The 15,625-nt window shown below is 41.5% G+C and overlaps 1 protein-coding gene across 2 annotated transcripts; it reads left to right on the top strand.

The window, feature by feature from the left end:
• Positions 1-362: 362 nt before the first annotated feature.
• Positions 363-14,745, top strand: phf12b (PHD finger protein 12b). Of its 2 annotated transcripts, XM_051958148.1 has the most exons (15): positions 363-1,092; positions 1,396-1,577; positions 3,767-3,839; positions 3,955-4,411; positions 4,742-4,862; positions 4,958-5,090; positions 5,204-5,368; positions 5,753-5,896; positions 6,436-7,156; positions 10,275-10,379; positions 10,558-10,704; positions 10,836-10,931; positions 12,191-12,273; positions 12,397-12,535; positions 13,551-14,745. In XM_051958148.1, exons 1-15 carry the CDS (start codon positions 1,027-1,029, stop codon positions 14,018-14,020), a joined length of 3,102 nt encoding a protein of 1,033 aa, XP_051814108.1. In that variant the 5' UTR covers positions 363-1,026; the 3' UTR covers positions 14,021-14,745. The 2 variants fall into 2 exon arrangements, with proteins under 2 accessions (XP_051814108.1, XP_051814109.1); XM_051958149.1 differs by lacking the exons at positions 363-1,092; positions 1,396-1,577 and adding an exon at positions 2,586-2,761.
• The last annotated feature ends 880 nt before the right edge of the window (positions 14,746-15,625 follow it).

Below are 15,625 nucleotides of genomic sequence, written 5' to 3' on the forward strand. Positions count from 1 at the left end.
CTGTGTTTTCATAGGATTATTTTTTATTTTAGTTACACTTTGGTAGAAGTACGAGTAGCTAGCCACTGTAGTTTTAACTCAGCTGTCGGAGCAGCGGAAGCTCACTGTCCCACAACTTCAGAAGGAACAGCTAATAGCTAAGAGTAACAGTAACGCTCGTTAACAGGGCCATCCATGCAAGCAGCAGATAGTGCTGCTCCCAGTAGCAGCAGTATTTAAACAGTATTAACGAGTAGCATTATAGGCAGACTGAAACGAGAACAAAAGCAGCAGCCAGTTACCGTCCACACAACCTGAGTAGCTCCTCGTTACATTGTATGCATCTCCGTAATTATCTATATCCGTTCCAATGCGCATGCGCGTCCGACGATTCGCGGTTGCGCCAAGTGGTAGAGGATGTTGCTAGCAGCCAGTGTAGATGCACAGCCTTTTTCACAACAATAACATCAACCGAATTTGCATCCTCACGTACTGGATTTGAGGATTATACATTCCCACGCTATCGGAAACCGTGCTTTGGACCACGACACGCCGAATTGTCTCCTGTATTTTTGACTACATCTTCTGTTGACAATGGGAGCGGTGGGGTTTGCAGATTTACAAGGCTCCTTTTTGCAGGAGCAGAAACAAGAATCATGGCTGGCCAGCTAGGCCGCAGATGGATTTTGCAGCTGAGAGCAACAGTCTATTGATATTAAGTACTGTACGTATTGTCAGCACTTGTACTTAAAAGCGGTGCTAAAGAGCCAGCATTTTCATTCCGGGACTCCCTTCGGTTTTTGTTGTCTTTTTGGGGCCAACAACAGAAGCTAGTGAGCCCGCTAGCTTCACAACCTTGACTGGTTGACGTCTTGCCTTCGTAGTTAGCTCCATTAGCCAGCTAACGATAGCTAGCATCGCTTCGCGAGCCATCCGCTGGTTAAAACAATTCTGGAAAAGACGTTTGTTTTAGTATTTGCTCTCGTTGTTGTTTACCCCAATATACGTGTATCGCAAATTCCTTTTGCAACGTCTGCTACTGGATGAATGTGGGACAAAATGGAGACCCCGACGATTGTGTACGATTTGGATACCTCTGGGGGCTTAATGGAGGTGAGGTTGCTATGCTCGAAGGCCTTTATTGAGTACAATATCCCCTTATTGCTATATCTTCAAAGTATTTCCCATAAATTGCCGCCATCATCACTACTATAGCCTGCTGTTAAGTACTTAGCTCATCTAACTAACTCAATAGTTTGGGTTGATAATGGAGGCCACAAGTTAATGTTACCGCTCTCTTTAAGCTTAACATAAGACAGCACAGCGGGCACAAAGCTACACAGTTTATAACTGTGTAGACACACAATCAGACACGACAGCCGCTATCTTATACTAAACAGCTGGGTAACTTTTCAGCAAATCCAAACACTACTGGCGCCCCCAAAGTCCGAGGAGGTAGAGAAGAGGAGTCGGAAGTTGGTGAGAGACGTCCGGAGGAGCGGCAGAGCCACTAACCACGACACCTGCGATAGTTGCCGGGAGGGGGGAGACCTGCTGTGCTGTGACCACTGTCCTGCAGCTTTCCACCTCCAGTGCTGGTAAGATTCAGTTACAGTAGTTGATGAAAGAGACATAATGCTCAGAAACCAGCCATGCATATGTCAGTGCTCCGTTAGCAGCTTGTACTGAGAGCGATGAATGCTAACTTATTTGAGGGTTGTTTCCAGTTTGCTGTACTTGGTGCTACGGAGAATCATGTACATGAAATTTAGCTCCTCATAAACGTGATTTTAAAAATTACAGTTTTCAATTTGATATATTTTTCAGTATATATTTGCAACGCAAATCCGCGGTAATATAAATTAAATTTCAACTTCCAACAGTAGATGGTTGCCCTGTATTCACATTATATTCTCCCATTCAAGTGAACCAAGGAGGGCGGTAGTGAGCCCTGTGTGGAACTTAATGAAGGAAATACTAATTCACAGTGTTTCCCGGGGAGTTTCTTGAATGCCGATGTCACCGATGCACATGAATTAAGTAAAATATCACGAAGTTATATTTTGGGCATTATTTTGTTGTATAAAGTAGCATAACCCTTACATTTAACGTTAACTGACTGGAGCTTGCTAAGCAAAGATAACATATTCTCTGTCAAGCAACCCGAAGTAATACAGCGGTATGTTTCCTAACTCTGAGGGGAATGTGTACCGTTAGAAATGTAGGGTGTTGTTTATCACGCTTGGTCTTCTATTCAGAAAGTTTATTGCGAGCATAAACTCATCCGTTAGTGTCATTGAAAGGGTATATTAATAGTCGTTCGTGGATTTGAACGGAATGTAAACGTGTAGCCCTGTCTGTGAAAGAGGCTAGAATTAGCTTGCAGTCGGTTCTCCCCTCCTACCGCGGCTGCAGCCAGTGGAGCCGCTGCTGCTAAAAATGGAGTCGAGTCTGCCTCTGTTTACAATATGGCGACCTCCCTGGTCTTTTTTTTCTGTTTCACCGCCATCTTACCAACCTTTAAAATTCAGATTTGAAAGCAAAGGGGGCTCACAAGTCGCACAGCCGAAATGTTATGTCATTTTCTGAAACGGGGTAGCGGCATGGCAACGTTTGTTAAGGACGTGTCAGAGCTCGGCCCACTGTAGAGTTTGTCCGGTGCCGCTTACCACGACTCGGCTGCGCATCTTTTTCCATGAATATTTTACCTTTGGCATTTGAAACAGTTGAATTCAAACTGTCACCTGGAACCGAGCAAACAGAAGCGGTTCATCCATATATGGTAAAGCCTGAGGATGGCGTCATTTGTAGTTGTCTCACATCAGCTCGGGGACAGTGGTGATTTTTATTTGTTTCATGGACAGCTGTCGGTCTTAATTTTAGTTGTAGCGTTAGAAGTGATTGCAGTACAAAATTTGTTGAAATTTGGTTGCTTGATCATTTTCAAACGGATATTTCTATGCGTTTGGTGTTTTTTTTGTTTTTCTTTTCTTATGGTTTTGTTTGCAGCCCTTTTTATGTAGCTATAGTGGTCATGTTCTCACTGTTCTGGTCCACCACTCTTGAATGAATGTAAAGGGAACACTGCAGCTCACTTTGCGGTTTAGTCTCACGTTAATGAATCTGAGTCTTGCACAGGTTGACTTTTGATGATTAATGCTTGTGAAAGGGAGATTTCTGGGTGCGGATGACAGTTCAGCTTTAGTTGTGTCCTGCATGTTGTATATCAGCCATTCTGTTGCTCTCTGACACATGCATGCTTCTACTATGAAAGCAGTATTTTTAAAAAACCTTTTTCAACCTCAGTCCATTTTACTTTGAATTGTGGTGAAATTTCTCATGACCATTTAACTGTAAATGTGTAGTTAGTGTAATCTGCAGTTGAATAGAATGTGAAGTCTTTAATGGTGAATTTGTTGATTATTAATAGATATTTCAGCTATTTTAAGTCAAATGTGAACAGATATCAAATAGACATTACTTTTCACATCATTGTATGTATTTTGCAGTGCAGTGAACAGTCCAGTAAATGTAGACCGAAGAACTTCAGTTTACTAGCTGAGTTGCTTATAGACTAAGGATAGTGTTTTATGGATTTTTATTTTATTTTTTGCATGTGGAATAAAACATTTCTTAATCCAAAAGTTTCCTTTGAGTGAAATGAGACAACAGAATTGTTACACATCATCTCATAATGACTGCATACACACGTTATAGTGTTAACTAATTTGCCAGCATTAAATATCAGCCTGTTCTCTGATGATTGTGTTTTATCCTCTCATCACAGTAACCCACCTCTGAGTGAAGAAATGCTTCCACCAGGGGAATGGATGTGTCATCGCTGTAATGTTCGAAAAAAGGTGAATGATGGATATTCTGTCTTACACACCACATCCTTAACCAAAAATTTTTCATTGATGAAATTAGACAATGTGGACTGATATATCTGTCTTGGTTTTTGTTTGCTGCTCCTAGAAGCGAGAGCAGAAGTCTGAACAGACCAATGGCCTACCAGAGAGATCCTCATCTAAGCGCTCTGTGTCCCCGGCTGTAGAGCTGGAGCTCAGCGCTGGTCCGCTGCGGCTCGATGGCCTTCCTCCAGGGGCAGGAGCAGCTGGGCCTGGCCTGCGAGTGGCCCAGGTACGCCTTTTGGACCGCAGGACCAGCAGCAGGCCGAGCAGCCGGCCTGGGACTCCAACCTCCAACACTTCGTCCACGCCGACCCCATCAGAGGACCAGAATGACGGGGACGAGGAGGCGGCAGAGCCTGAGGATGAAGTTCAGGGCACAGAACTTGAGGGTGCCATGCCATCTGCTCCAACACCACGCCTTCTCAAGAGGCCCTTTCAGCTCCTTATAGCAGCCGCTATGGAGAGAAATCCCACACAGTTTCAGCTGCCCAGCGAGCTCACCTGCACCACTGCACTGCCAGGTCAGTCATTTAGTCAGATTGAGTACTGTGACTTTCACTGTGATACTGTACTCTATTTATTTCAGATAGTATTCAAAGGTTAAAAATACTTCAGGAATTTTAGATATGGCGGAATGTTCTCTTCAGGATGTATGATGTATGATTCTGCAGTATATACCACCATGAATTACAAATCGAATTGTAAATAAGGTAAGTTATGCAAAATAATGCACCTTACTTACAACATGGGTTCTGAAAGGTGTTGAGCATTCCAGCTTTTTGATACATAAAAACTGAGGTACATAGATGTTGGATTGTTTCTGAAGTTTTCCTATTTTGTTTGGATTCTAGGCAGCAGTAAACGGAGAAGGAAAGAGGAGCTGCTAGGGAAGCCATTCAGGAGACCTCAACACGAACTGGATCCTAATGGTCTGGTCCCTCTACCAGTCAAAATCTGCTTTTCATGCAACAGGTTAGAACTATCAGAATCCACTACGTTCACAAAGGTGCACACAGACCTGAAGTGTTTTACATCATGTACTGATTTCCTTGCATTTCCTCTGACAGGAGTTGCAGGTTGGCTCCGCTGATCCAGTGTGATTACTGTCCACTTCTCTTTCACATGGACTGTCTGGACCCTCCGCTTACAGCTTTACCTGCAGGCAAATGGATGTGTCCAAACCATGTTGAGCACTTAGTGGTAAGAGCCTTTAGTCGTAAGTCTTTGCTCGGAGCTACACAGACTTTTTCCGTACCACATTCTTTTTCTCCGACAGAGTGATTAGTTTGTCATCTTGTCTGTCTGCTGTACAGCTGAATCAGAGGAGCCTAAGCCTGTCCAGCCGCTGTCAGCTCTTCGACCAGTTTCAAGACAGGATGTCCCAGCATGCGGTCAAGTTAGACTTCCTACGTAGAGTCCATCGGCAGAATGCACCTAACCGCCGCACTGCTCACCAGCACAAGAAGAAGACCATCAAGGTGCACTGGCTCAATGCACGTGTGCAGACAGCCTGAGACTTTCATCTTTTACCATTTGCATTAATTCACAATATCAGACTGGATTTTTGTGCATTAGCAATCGTTGGGTTTCCTTTTGTTAAATGCGCTTCCTGAAAGAACATAACACTGCAACAAAACACTTATTCTTGTGGTGTACAGGGGGCTCTTCGTGTTCCAGCAAAATTAAATAATTTGTAGTAAATGTGTATCAAAAATGACATTTGAGTGTGAACGCTCTCAGAATTTAACCTCCCTTGACAAGATATCTAAACACAATGAATTCAAAAGTTGAGCTCTTTGGTCAGGGTTATTAGATTATGTTAAAACAGTTCATATAGTCCCTAACTCCTTGTTTTTACTCAGGTGCCAGATGCCATCAAGTCCCAGTATCAGAATCCTCCCCCTATGTTGCTTCCTGCAGGGGTGCGTCAGTTGGAACTGGTTTGTAGCGGCGTTCCCGACCATCGCCCCTCAAAGCACCTCACCACAGAGGTGGAGCAGCAGGAGGTAGGGATAATTTGGTCTGATATGTTTCATGAATCAGTCTAATAACAGCAGTCTAATTCAAAAGTGTTTACTAAAGATGTCTGAAGTCAGTGTAGACTCTTCTCAAAGTTCAACTTTTTCAGTGTTTGATTACTAGTCTAATTTCATTACATAATTACGGAAGTGGATGTGTTTATCAGAAAAACAATAGAAAATTCTTTTTTTAATGTATTTTTTTGAATGTCTTCAAGCTGAGTTAACCTCACTGTTATTGAAACTTTCAAACCACAACAGAGGCATATCAAAATACAAATAAATTTTTATTTCACTGACTGAGCTGTGCAAGAAGCATACTATCTTTATGATTTTATAATATTACTTGAAAAGAAATATTGTAATAAGTCTAGTCAAGTCAACTTTGTCTTCCTAACTCTATACACTAGGTAATGTAGATATCGGTTTCTCCATCTGATCTAAATGTGTTTCCGTTAGGACAGGGTTTCTAAATAGTGATGATGTCTTAGTGATAAAACATATTTGTGCATATGTGTGTTCAACAGTGGCTTCAGGATGTCATTGCACTTCAGTGCAGCATCATGCGTCACCTATCCATCAAGCAGAAGACCTCATCCACAGCATCGTCAGCTGAGTGGGGCTCTGAGCAAAAAGTTAGTACAAAACCACGCTTGCCATCAGAGGACATGAAAACTCAGGCCTCTTTAGGAAGGACTGCTTCCCCTGACCCTTGCTCAAAACCTTGTAGTACACCCGATGACCCCCAGGGGTCCTCTTTTTCCAGGGACACTCCAGCAGAGCTGGGTGTGTGTAAATGCAGGATGACGCCTTGTCAGAATTGTAGGAAATCCAATGGACCTCTGGCAGAGATTCAGCCTCCCAAAGCCAATGGACCTGTAGACTGTAACAGTGCCTCAGACTCCTGCAGGCAGGCTGAGCTGCAGCACAGACTGAAGCCTAGTCCAGCACCTCAAGACTCAGCCCCAGGCTCTGGGCTGGTAAACCACATAGGAACAGAAACAGTTAAAAAGGAATCTGAGAGCAGTACAGAATCCTGTGCTCAGAAAATTTGCCCCACTGCCCCCACGATATGGAGCCACAGCAGCCAGCAGAACCACAGGAGCCAAAAGGAGCTCCAGGAGGAGTGTGTGAGCAGTGATGAAAAACCATCGTACTCTGTCACCAGCAGTTCTCTCTCACACACACCACCTAAAGGCAACCAGAAGCATGACTCGACCAAGCTGGGGTCATCGTCACCATCTCCAGGTATACATATCTCTTGGCACTGCAAAAATAATATAACAATTGTTTTGCATGGACACGTTTGATGAACTTTTAAATAATTGCACAGCATCTATATGTCAGCTAAAGCAAAATAAAGTGTGCTGCCCTCCTCTGTAAGGCTTATATTGACATAAACCTTCCTGCTTTGGGTAAATAGCTCATTTTCTATGCCAGGTTTGTTTAGGACTGTGAGCAGACATAAATAATAGAAAAAAACTGGCAACACAAAAGACCTCTGTGTTGCCACTATTTTTCTGAGAGGCTTACCTTAAAAAAGGTACAAGAGGGCGCCCAGATAGCTCAACTGGTTGAATGGGCGACCCATAAACGGGTACAGTCCCCGATGCAGCGGCTTATGACCCTTTGCTGCAGATCTTTCCCCATTCTTCTGCCTACTTTCCTTTCTGCCTCTCAACTAAAACCTGTCAAACGAAGCCAGAAAGAGGGGACAGGAAACGCTGGTGGTAAGTTAGTCTGTTGACCAGTTCAAAGAAACATGGAAATGAAATGTATGCAGATAAAGCAAATTAAAAAAACCCTTAACAGGTGGATAATTTAATGATCGGAAATCTACACAGTTCCTTTTTGTGGTCAAACCTGCAGCTTCTGAATGATGTCTGGGATCAGTATAAGCTCCTAGACTGTCGTGATAGTCGACCTACCTTAGTACATTGTTCTCTTGCTGGGCTTGCGCTAGCCGATCGCCACAGCGCCATTGGCGCATCGCCCCGCTGGATGGCACAGTCAAAAAGCAACAAAAAAGGGTTCGACTTAGTTTTCCTTCGAAACGCCCAAGCGATAATATAAGAAAAACAAACTTTTTCTCTCGGCAGGCGTCGGAAATGGTCGGAGCCACCCAAATCTTGATCACCATCCAGCAAAACGATGCGACTCGCGCAAGCCAAGTCTTGTGTGTCCTTTAACATGACAGCATTACTTTAGATTGGTTACATATTCAAAGTAATGTGAAAATGTTTTTCGGTCCGCTCGGGTTAGGTTGTTCTGTAAAACAGAGTATAGAAATGTACTGAGTTAATTTTGACATGAGATGTTGAATTTCCGTCAGACTAATGTAAAGGCTTGTTTGTCTGAAAGGGGTCGCCAGAGTGCTTCACTGGAGTAAAGGGAATAGTATAGCACCTGCCATTCTCACCTGAACTTATTGTGCATTTTGGAATGACTCAGCAGTCAGTTCTAACTTTCCTTGCAAATTCATGCAAAGCATTTTTTTCCACCTAGTTATTGTTCCCTTTTTAAACTTAGATATCATTACAACACACCACATCATGTCTTTATGTAAAGTAGCGATAACACGATAAGTCTGGACATTGGAGTGGCACTGTACAGCCATGGCCATAAGTTTGGACACAGCATGACTTACTATGTCTGTTTTGATGTCTATTACAGAACATAACTAATATTTTTTGACAGCACCAGTTTAGTCAACAAATCAACAAGGGATATAATATTATCAATAAATTCCAACAATTGGAACAACTTTGTTCCCAAAACATAACATTAGAAGAAAATAACAAAAAAATGCAGTACTTTCACAACCGAATTTGGTAAGAATAACAAAATGACACCAAACTCTTTTGATGTTTTTTTTAAAATATGAAACTTAATATAGTTCTCAGGAGTTGTGTACTGTATTGTAAGTGACAATTTTGTGGTATTTTCTAAGATTCACAAGCGTCATGGTACTTGTGTCCAAACTTATGGCCATGGCTGTAGATGTACCTATTGCATATTAGTAGACAATAGTGTAGCAGGGCTTTGGCTATTGTATAAAGTATGTATAAAATTGCTGCGAATGGCACACCATTAAGTTGTTTGATATGTGTATGGTTTACACATTTTCAACAACAGCTATTTACAAGTAACAAATTATATGAACAAGAAAAGCACTCAGAGAGCACAGTACTCCACCAAGGATGCTCATTCCCCCTTTGTCAGAAATGCAGTCTTTTTTTCTTTTCTTTTCTTTTTTTTTTTTATAAATGTAACATTTGTTTTAGTTACTGATGATCAGAATTCATGGCAACATAGAATGTGGCCATTTAACATACATGTACCCACAAACAAAATTACTTTGTGCTGAGCACAGGCGTGTGTTACGCATGTGTACGTTATGTATGCATACCGAATCACGTGACCTAAATATGTAGCGTGCGCAGGAATTGATGGGACTCAGAATCACTCCCACAAGTTAATCAGTTGTTCACTGTATCATTTCTGGCAGATAATCAATCAATCAATCAATCAATCAAAGTTTATTTGTATAACCCTATATAGCAGCCCAAAGGGTCACCAAAGTGCTTCACAGTAAAAAAAAAAAAAAAAAAAAAAACACAAGAAAACAACTGAAAGACAATACAGTAACTTGAAGCAGGACAAACAGTCACTCTCGCACTAACACCGAAGTCCTGATAAGTTCACACCATGCCACTATCTCGCAATAATACAGAAAACTAACAAATTTGTGCATCCAGACTATAAGACGGACAGACGTATGCTGATCATCACATAACTCCACCACGTTCCTTGGCTGACTAATTACAAAGGCTTTTCTAAATTCTAATTAATATATATGTTATTATTAATAATATAATATTACAATTATTACAATTGTTTTTCTTTTGTAAGGATAATAGTACAGCTTTCCTCTTGTGATTTGTTTTGGAGAATGTCCCCATGAAATAGTAATAAGTGCCCACATTAGCTTGTTTAGAAGCATTCATGATGCTAAAAGGAAAAAGGTAAATTTGAGTTATAGTTAGATTAAATACTGCAGTATATCAGTGCTGCAAGAAACCCTGCCTTCATAAGTCTTGATTTGTTGGACGATGTGAAGTAAAAGCAAGTCTGTTTTGAGACATTCTTCTATGTTTTGTATACCTGTAAAGGAGAGAAAATAAATGGAGCTTGACTTGTTAAATTTGAAATGGATACATAAGAACACATTTAAATAGTTAAAGTTGTTGTTTAAAATAGGTTAGTGTACAGGAATGAACAAATTCCCATCCACTCGAATGCCTAGTGCCAAGTCCCCTAATCTAGGTTTGGTTCATTGACTGCATCTTGTCTTTGTCCTGTCCAGACATAAAGGTTGGTCCTGGACTGATGGGCTCGCTGCTGCCTGCCACTCTCTCCACCATTGCAAACCTGTCCAGCTGCATGAAGGATGGAAAAGAGGAGGATGGGGGTAAGTGCACTTACTCAGTCGTGACGTGGTAATATTGAACCACTGTGGCACTGCAGTGTGTGTGATGAGGTAAGCAAACTGTGTGTGTGTGTGTGTGTGTGTGTGTGTGTGTGTGTGTGTGTGTGTGTGTGTGTGTGTGTGTGTGTGTGTGTGTGTGTGTGTGTGTGTGTGTGTGTAGGGATTGAGCTGGACAAACTGGATGCAGAGATGATCAAGCTCCTGGCCTATCAGAGAATCCAGCAGCTCTTCCCCCCTAAAGTGCCCAGCACTCCACCTCCCCCAGCCAGCAGCGCTGCCCCCAAAACCCCATCACCCCACCCTGAAAGTAAGACCCTAACCTATCTCTGACACCACGTTTCTGTCTTTGTGTTTTTAGTCACTAAACAGAAATTCATGATCTAATTTAAAGAGTTTTTGAAGTTTCTGTGAAGGTCAAAACCTGCACTGTTTTTCCAGGTCAGAAGAAAGTGCAAGCCCGAGCGGTGTTTTACCCTCTGACAGGAAAAGGAGGAGCAGTCAGCATGTGCTATAGGACATTATATATAGGATCTGGTAAGATGCACTCACTTCACAACCATTCATCCACCAGCTTCACTGGTGCTCATATGCTAACCTTCAAACACATCTATGATACAGACTGAAATGTTTTTATAGCACCAGTTATAAAAACCTGTCCCAACACTGAAAGCTAACTTCAATTTCTTTCTCTGTTTCATGCTCTTCTTTACTTATTTTATGATCAGTTTCTAATTTAAATAATCTTTTTTATAGCAATTTAAAATGTCTTACTAAGGCAAGCCTCTTGTGGAGCCGCTTGTTTCGACCGTAGGTTTCCACCCTTTAAGTGAAGCAGTGTGCACTTGTGACGCCTACGTTTTATGTTTGAGTTGTGAGCTGATTTTGTAAACCCTCAGATCCAACATCTGGTATTCAATTTTGCAGATTGTTGAATCTAAATTTTCATGAATTTGTCCATTGAACTGTTTAAAGCAGGATGTTGGTAGAAGTCTTAATTTCAAGGCCATACACTAATTTCTTTTGTAAGGTAAAATTTGGCATACCTCAACCTGTGAGAAATCACACAGGGCCTCTGGAACAAACATTTCTGCCCTTGTGATTAAGCAGGCTTGGGCCATCAGTTGACAACAGTATGTACCAGTGATACAGAAAATAGTTGAAAACAGTTATTTGTGATACATTTTTCAGCTATGCAGGCCAGCAATTTAATTAATTATTTTTAGCAATTAGTAAGTTACCAAAAATGTGTCCTATCTCAGTGGAACACGGTACATCGCATTATAGAATTAATTACTATATTTTAGGGCTGGACCCGAATATTCGAATATTCGTTCGCTACGGTGGTATCCAGATATTAATTTGGTATCCGAATATTTGCCCCCCACCCCACCCCCATCGAATGTTACGGGGCGGAACGAATATTCGGATATTTGTCTTTAATAGGGCCCGAATATCCGGAGACCAGAAACCACTATTCAGGCCAGCCCTACTATATTTAGAAAAAGTTAAACTCAATAATGAGGAGAATGCCATGGCAATTTTGTGATGATTTTGAAACTCGTGCTGTATGAAGTCTATTAAATGTTCTAAGTAAAGGTCTTTAAAAGCATTAGAGGTGATTTTCAATGAGTGTACAGACACCCTGCTGCAGGATATCTTTGACCACTTGGACCAAACTAAGCAGTGTGTTTGATATGTGAAATAGTGTAGCAGGTGAACCACTGCATTAAAGTCGTGAGTTAAGTTTTGTCATGACACTACCACTCACTACCTTTCTAATGTTTTTTGTGAAGGTGCTGACATGGACGTGTGCCTTACAAACTATGGCCACTGCAACTACATATCGGGAAAGCACGCCTGTATTTTCTATGATGAGGTATGGGCTTGTAAACTGCTGCACTTCTTAAATGTTTTGTAGTTGAATTCTCCAGCTCTGCCTGTTCATTAGTGCTGGCGTTGTTGCACATGGTGTAAATGAGTTGTATGTGTGTCTGTTCAGAATACCAAGCATTATGAGCTGCTAAACTACAGCGAGCACGGCACTACAGTGGACAATGTCCTCTATTCGTGCGACTTCTCTGAGAAGGCCTCACCTTCTCCACCCAGCGGCCTAGTGGCAAAAGTTCAAGGCATTATCCGTAAGTAAATCTCAGTCCTGTGTTTTGACATCGAGCCTTTTTAGTGCAGGTATTCAAACATGCCTACACAAGTCTCAGCCTTTGTTTCAGTAAATTTTTGATGTTGTCGTCTTGGTATGTTGTGATCACTCACATGATTTGAAGAAATCCCTGGAAGTGTGGGTTGTTGTTCAAAGTTGCAATGCTAGAGATAAGTAAACAGTAGGGATGAATCTAACATGGAATGGAAAAACAACAACCTTCATGTTTGTCTGATTGCTCCTCCACTAATTTTAAAAAGAAAAAAAATGTAAATATATAGGCCTCACTTGTCTATAAGCCGCAGGTGTTCACATTGTAACATGAGATACACAGAAAGATTTTTTTGAGCTTGTAATTAAATAAATGCTTTTTTCCAAAACAATGCCTGTAACATGGCAGTAACACGGCAGATTGTTTCGGCTTTCCGTTGGATCTGCACTGTGGAAACACCTCGACTGTCTGCTCTCTGTGTGTTCACCCAGTCTTCAACAACATTTTCATGTTCAGGCCATCTGCTTTTTTTTTTTTTTTTACCTCTGAAAACTTTTGTCGTCTTTTTGCATTGAGTTAGTTCTTCACGCTGCCGTCTCCAGCGCCTCGCCATCAATTCGTTGATGCCAAGCTAACGTGCAGCAGCTCTATTTCCGTCTTGGACAGCCAGATGGATTGCCTGTAACTTAAAAGCTGCATCATATGCATTACTTTGTGTATTTTCCATGATGGTGTGTGCATAAAGTGCAAAATGACCGATCTGACGAATTTAGTGTGAGTGCATTTGATTTAATTTGGATAGTGTCATTGGTCCACTGTGACCTGTTTGGTAATTTCATTGGTCTGATGTGGCAAAGCTAAACGTATTGATGGCATGAAGTTCGTTAGCCCGTGAAAATCTATACATTAGCTGCATTGTTGTTTGAGCCGCAGGGTTCAAAACGTGAAAAAAGTAGCGGCTTATAGTCCGGAAATGACAGTATTGTTTGTACTGTGTGTGCAGGTCGCAGTAAAAAGCGTGAGGAGGACGAAGGCCCCAGCTGTGTGGTGGGTTTGTTTCCAGCCGGCGGGGTGATGAGCAGTCAGTCTCAATGCAGTGTGGAGCCGTATTGCAGCTGTAAGGCCAGCAGCTCCAGCCTGATCGGTGGCAGCGGGGCAGGCTGGGAGGGCACGGCCCTGCTCCACCATGGCAGCTACATCAAACTGGGCTGCCTCCAGTTTGTCTTTAGCATCACCGAGTTTGCCAGTAAGCAGCCCAAAGAGGAGCAGACCACTGTGCCCGCTGCCAGTTGCACAAGCACCACCAGCAGCAGCAGCTGCACGGCCAGCACCACCCTCACCACCACTACCACCACCTCTACACCATCCACCAACACTGCCGCAGTGAGCAGCCCTTCCAGCCAGGATGAGGCTGACGCTGAGACTGTCCCTCCCCACCAAGTGCCCGTACTGCGTTCGAACTCTGTTCCATAGCCTGCACAGGAAGCCCCGCCCTCCCTCCTTTTGCACCTTTCGAGTCACAATGAAGGGAAAGCTGCACAGCTGGTTGGTCAACAGGGAAAAGTTTATTTTTTCATTTTTAATGGTTTATATCTTTGCATGAACTTGAAGTATTATTGACAATCTCTTCTGTTTGTGAATGACTGACAGTAACCTTCTATTCACTTCAGACCGTTAAGACTTTGAGCGAACATTATTTACCTGCGCTCAGTTTTTCTTTTTGCCAGTATATTAGTTATGTATGGTGTAACCTTACTTTGTCAGTCAGCCCATTTAGCACAAATTGTTTATTTTGTAGTATTGAATTCCATACATTCTACTTTCTTTTGCTGCTTTTGCACCACAGGTAGCTATATATGTATGAAAACATACATGCTTATACACTATATGTATATATAATGTAAATATATAATATTCAGTGCCTCTCAATTGGAGAAACATTGGATTTCATGTAGATTTACCATTTTTTGGTTTTTAACTGTACAGTTCATGAATTTGTGATACTGTGTAGAGTACCAGAAGTTTTGTGATAAAACTTGTTCTTAGTCTGTACTTTCCACTGTAGTCCATCTGTAAATACTGTATTGTTTTAGCACTCATTTTAACATCTTGTGCTGCTCTGTATATAAGCACTCTGTCTGTACCTGCTTGTCTGTTCAAACCTGTAAATACAGAAAGATTTTCTAAGAACAAACTCACATTTGTGTCGTCTGTAATTTTCAGTCTTTTGTGGGTCCGCTTTAGATTCTATCGGTTGCTTTTTCACGTTGAGCCATAAGTCACAGTACTGATAAAGGTTAGAACTGGGCAGACGAAGATGGTTTTGAAAATGCTTGCAATTCATTTTCTTAAAAGTGAGGTAGCATGTGGAAAAAAGGGAAATTAGATCTTGGGTGAAGGCGATGTTGACAATGCTGGTAGACCTCTGGGTCAGTGGGCAGTTTATAACAAGTGAGTACACCCTGTGTGCAATGTCACTTGAATGTCAAATTACTCAAAATTCCCTTACCTCTTGATCAATTTTTAGTTAAACAGTAGATTATGATCAATCAAACTAATTCTTTAGAAAGACTATATTGAAAATACAGACAATGTGGACAGTCCATGCAACAAATGTATCTACAGTTATCACTGAAACAGTAAATACACCTGTGAATTCTAATCTAAGTGCATAAACATAGTTTTACAATGAGCTGTGAACACCAGAACTTTTAGATCTGTGGGCCGTGTATATCTGAATGTCTGCATCACAGCACCACATGCCAGAGGCACTGATTAATCTGATGGTGAGAGTTCCACTCAAAATCAGTGAAACACATTTGCAACAGCAATTGAGAAATGCAAAACAAGTCATCCTCCAAAAACAATTAGAATATCGAGAAAAAGTGAAATGTTTTCCATCTGTTATTTAGAAAAGTGAAAATTCAATAGATTCTAGATTCATTCCATGTGAAGTGAAATGGTTCAAACATTTTCTATTTTAATTTTGAGAATTATGGCCAACAGTTAAGTAAATGAATACACATCTCAAAATATTAGAATATTTCATTTTCGCTTCCACTAAACTACTATTCAAAC

This window comes from Acanthochromis polyacanthus, chromosome 13, assembly GCF_021347895.1.
Source record: "Acanthochromis polyacanthus isolate Apoly-LR-REF ecotype Palm Island chromosome 13, KAUST_Apoly_ChrSc, whole genome shotgun sequence".
NCBI lineage: Eukaryota > Metazoa > Chordata > Actinopteri > Pomacentridae > Acanthochromis > Acanthochromis polyacanthus.

Bases quoted from the DNA above. Each gene is read 5' to 3' on its own strand.
- phf12b (XM_051958148.1), top strand. From the start codon at position 1,027: ATGTGGGACAAAATGGAGACCCCGACGATTGTGTACGATTTGGATACC. The intron at 4,863-4,957 runs GTTAGAACTATC...TTCCTCTGACAG, and splicing joins ATCTGCTTTTCATGCAACAG to GAGTTGCAGGTTGGCTCCGC. The intron at 5,369-5,752 runs GTGCACTGGCTC...GTTTTTACTCAG, and splicing joins ACAAGAAGAAGACCATCAAG to GTGCCAGATGCCATCAAGTC.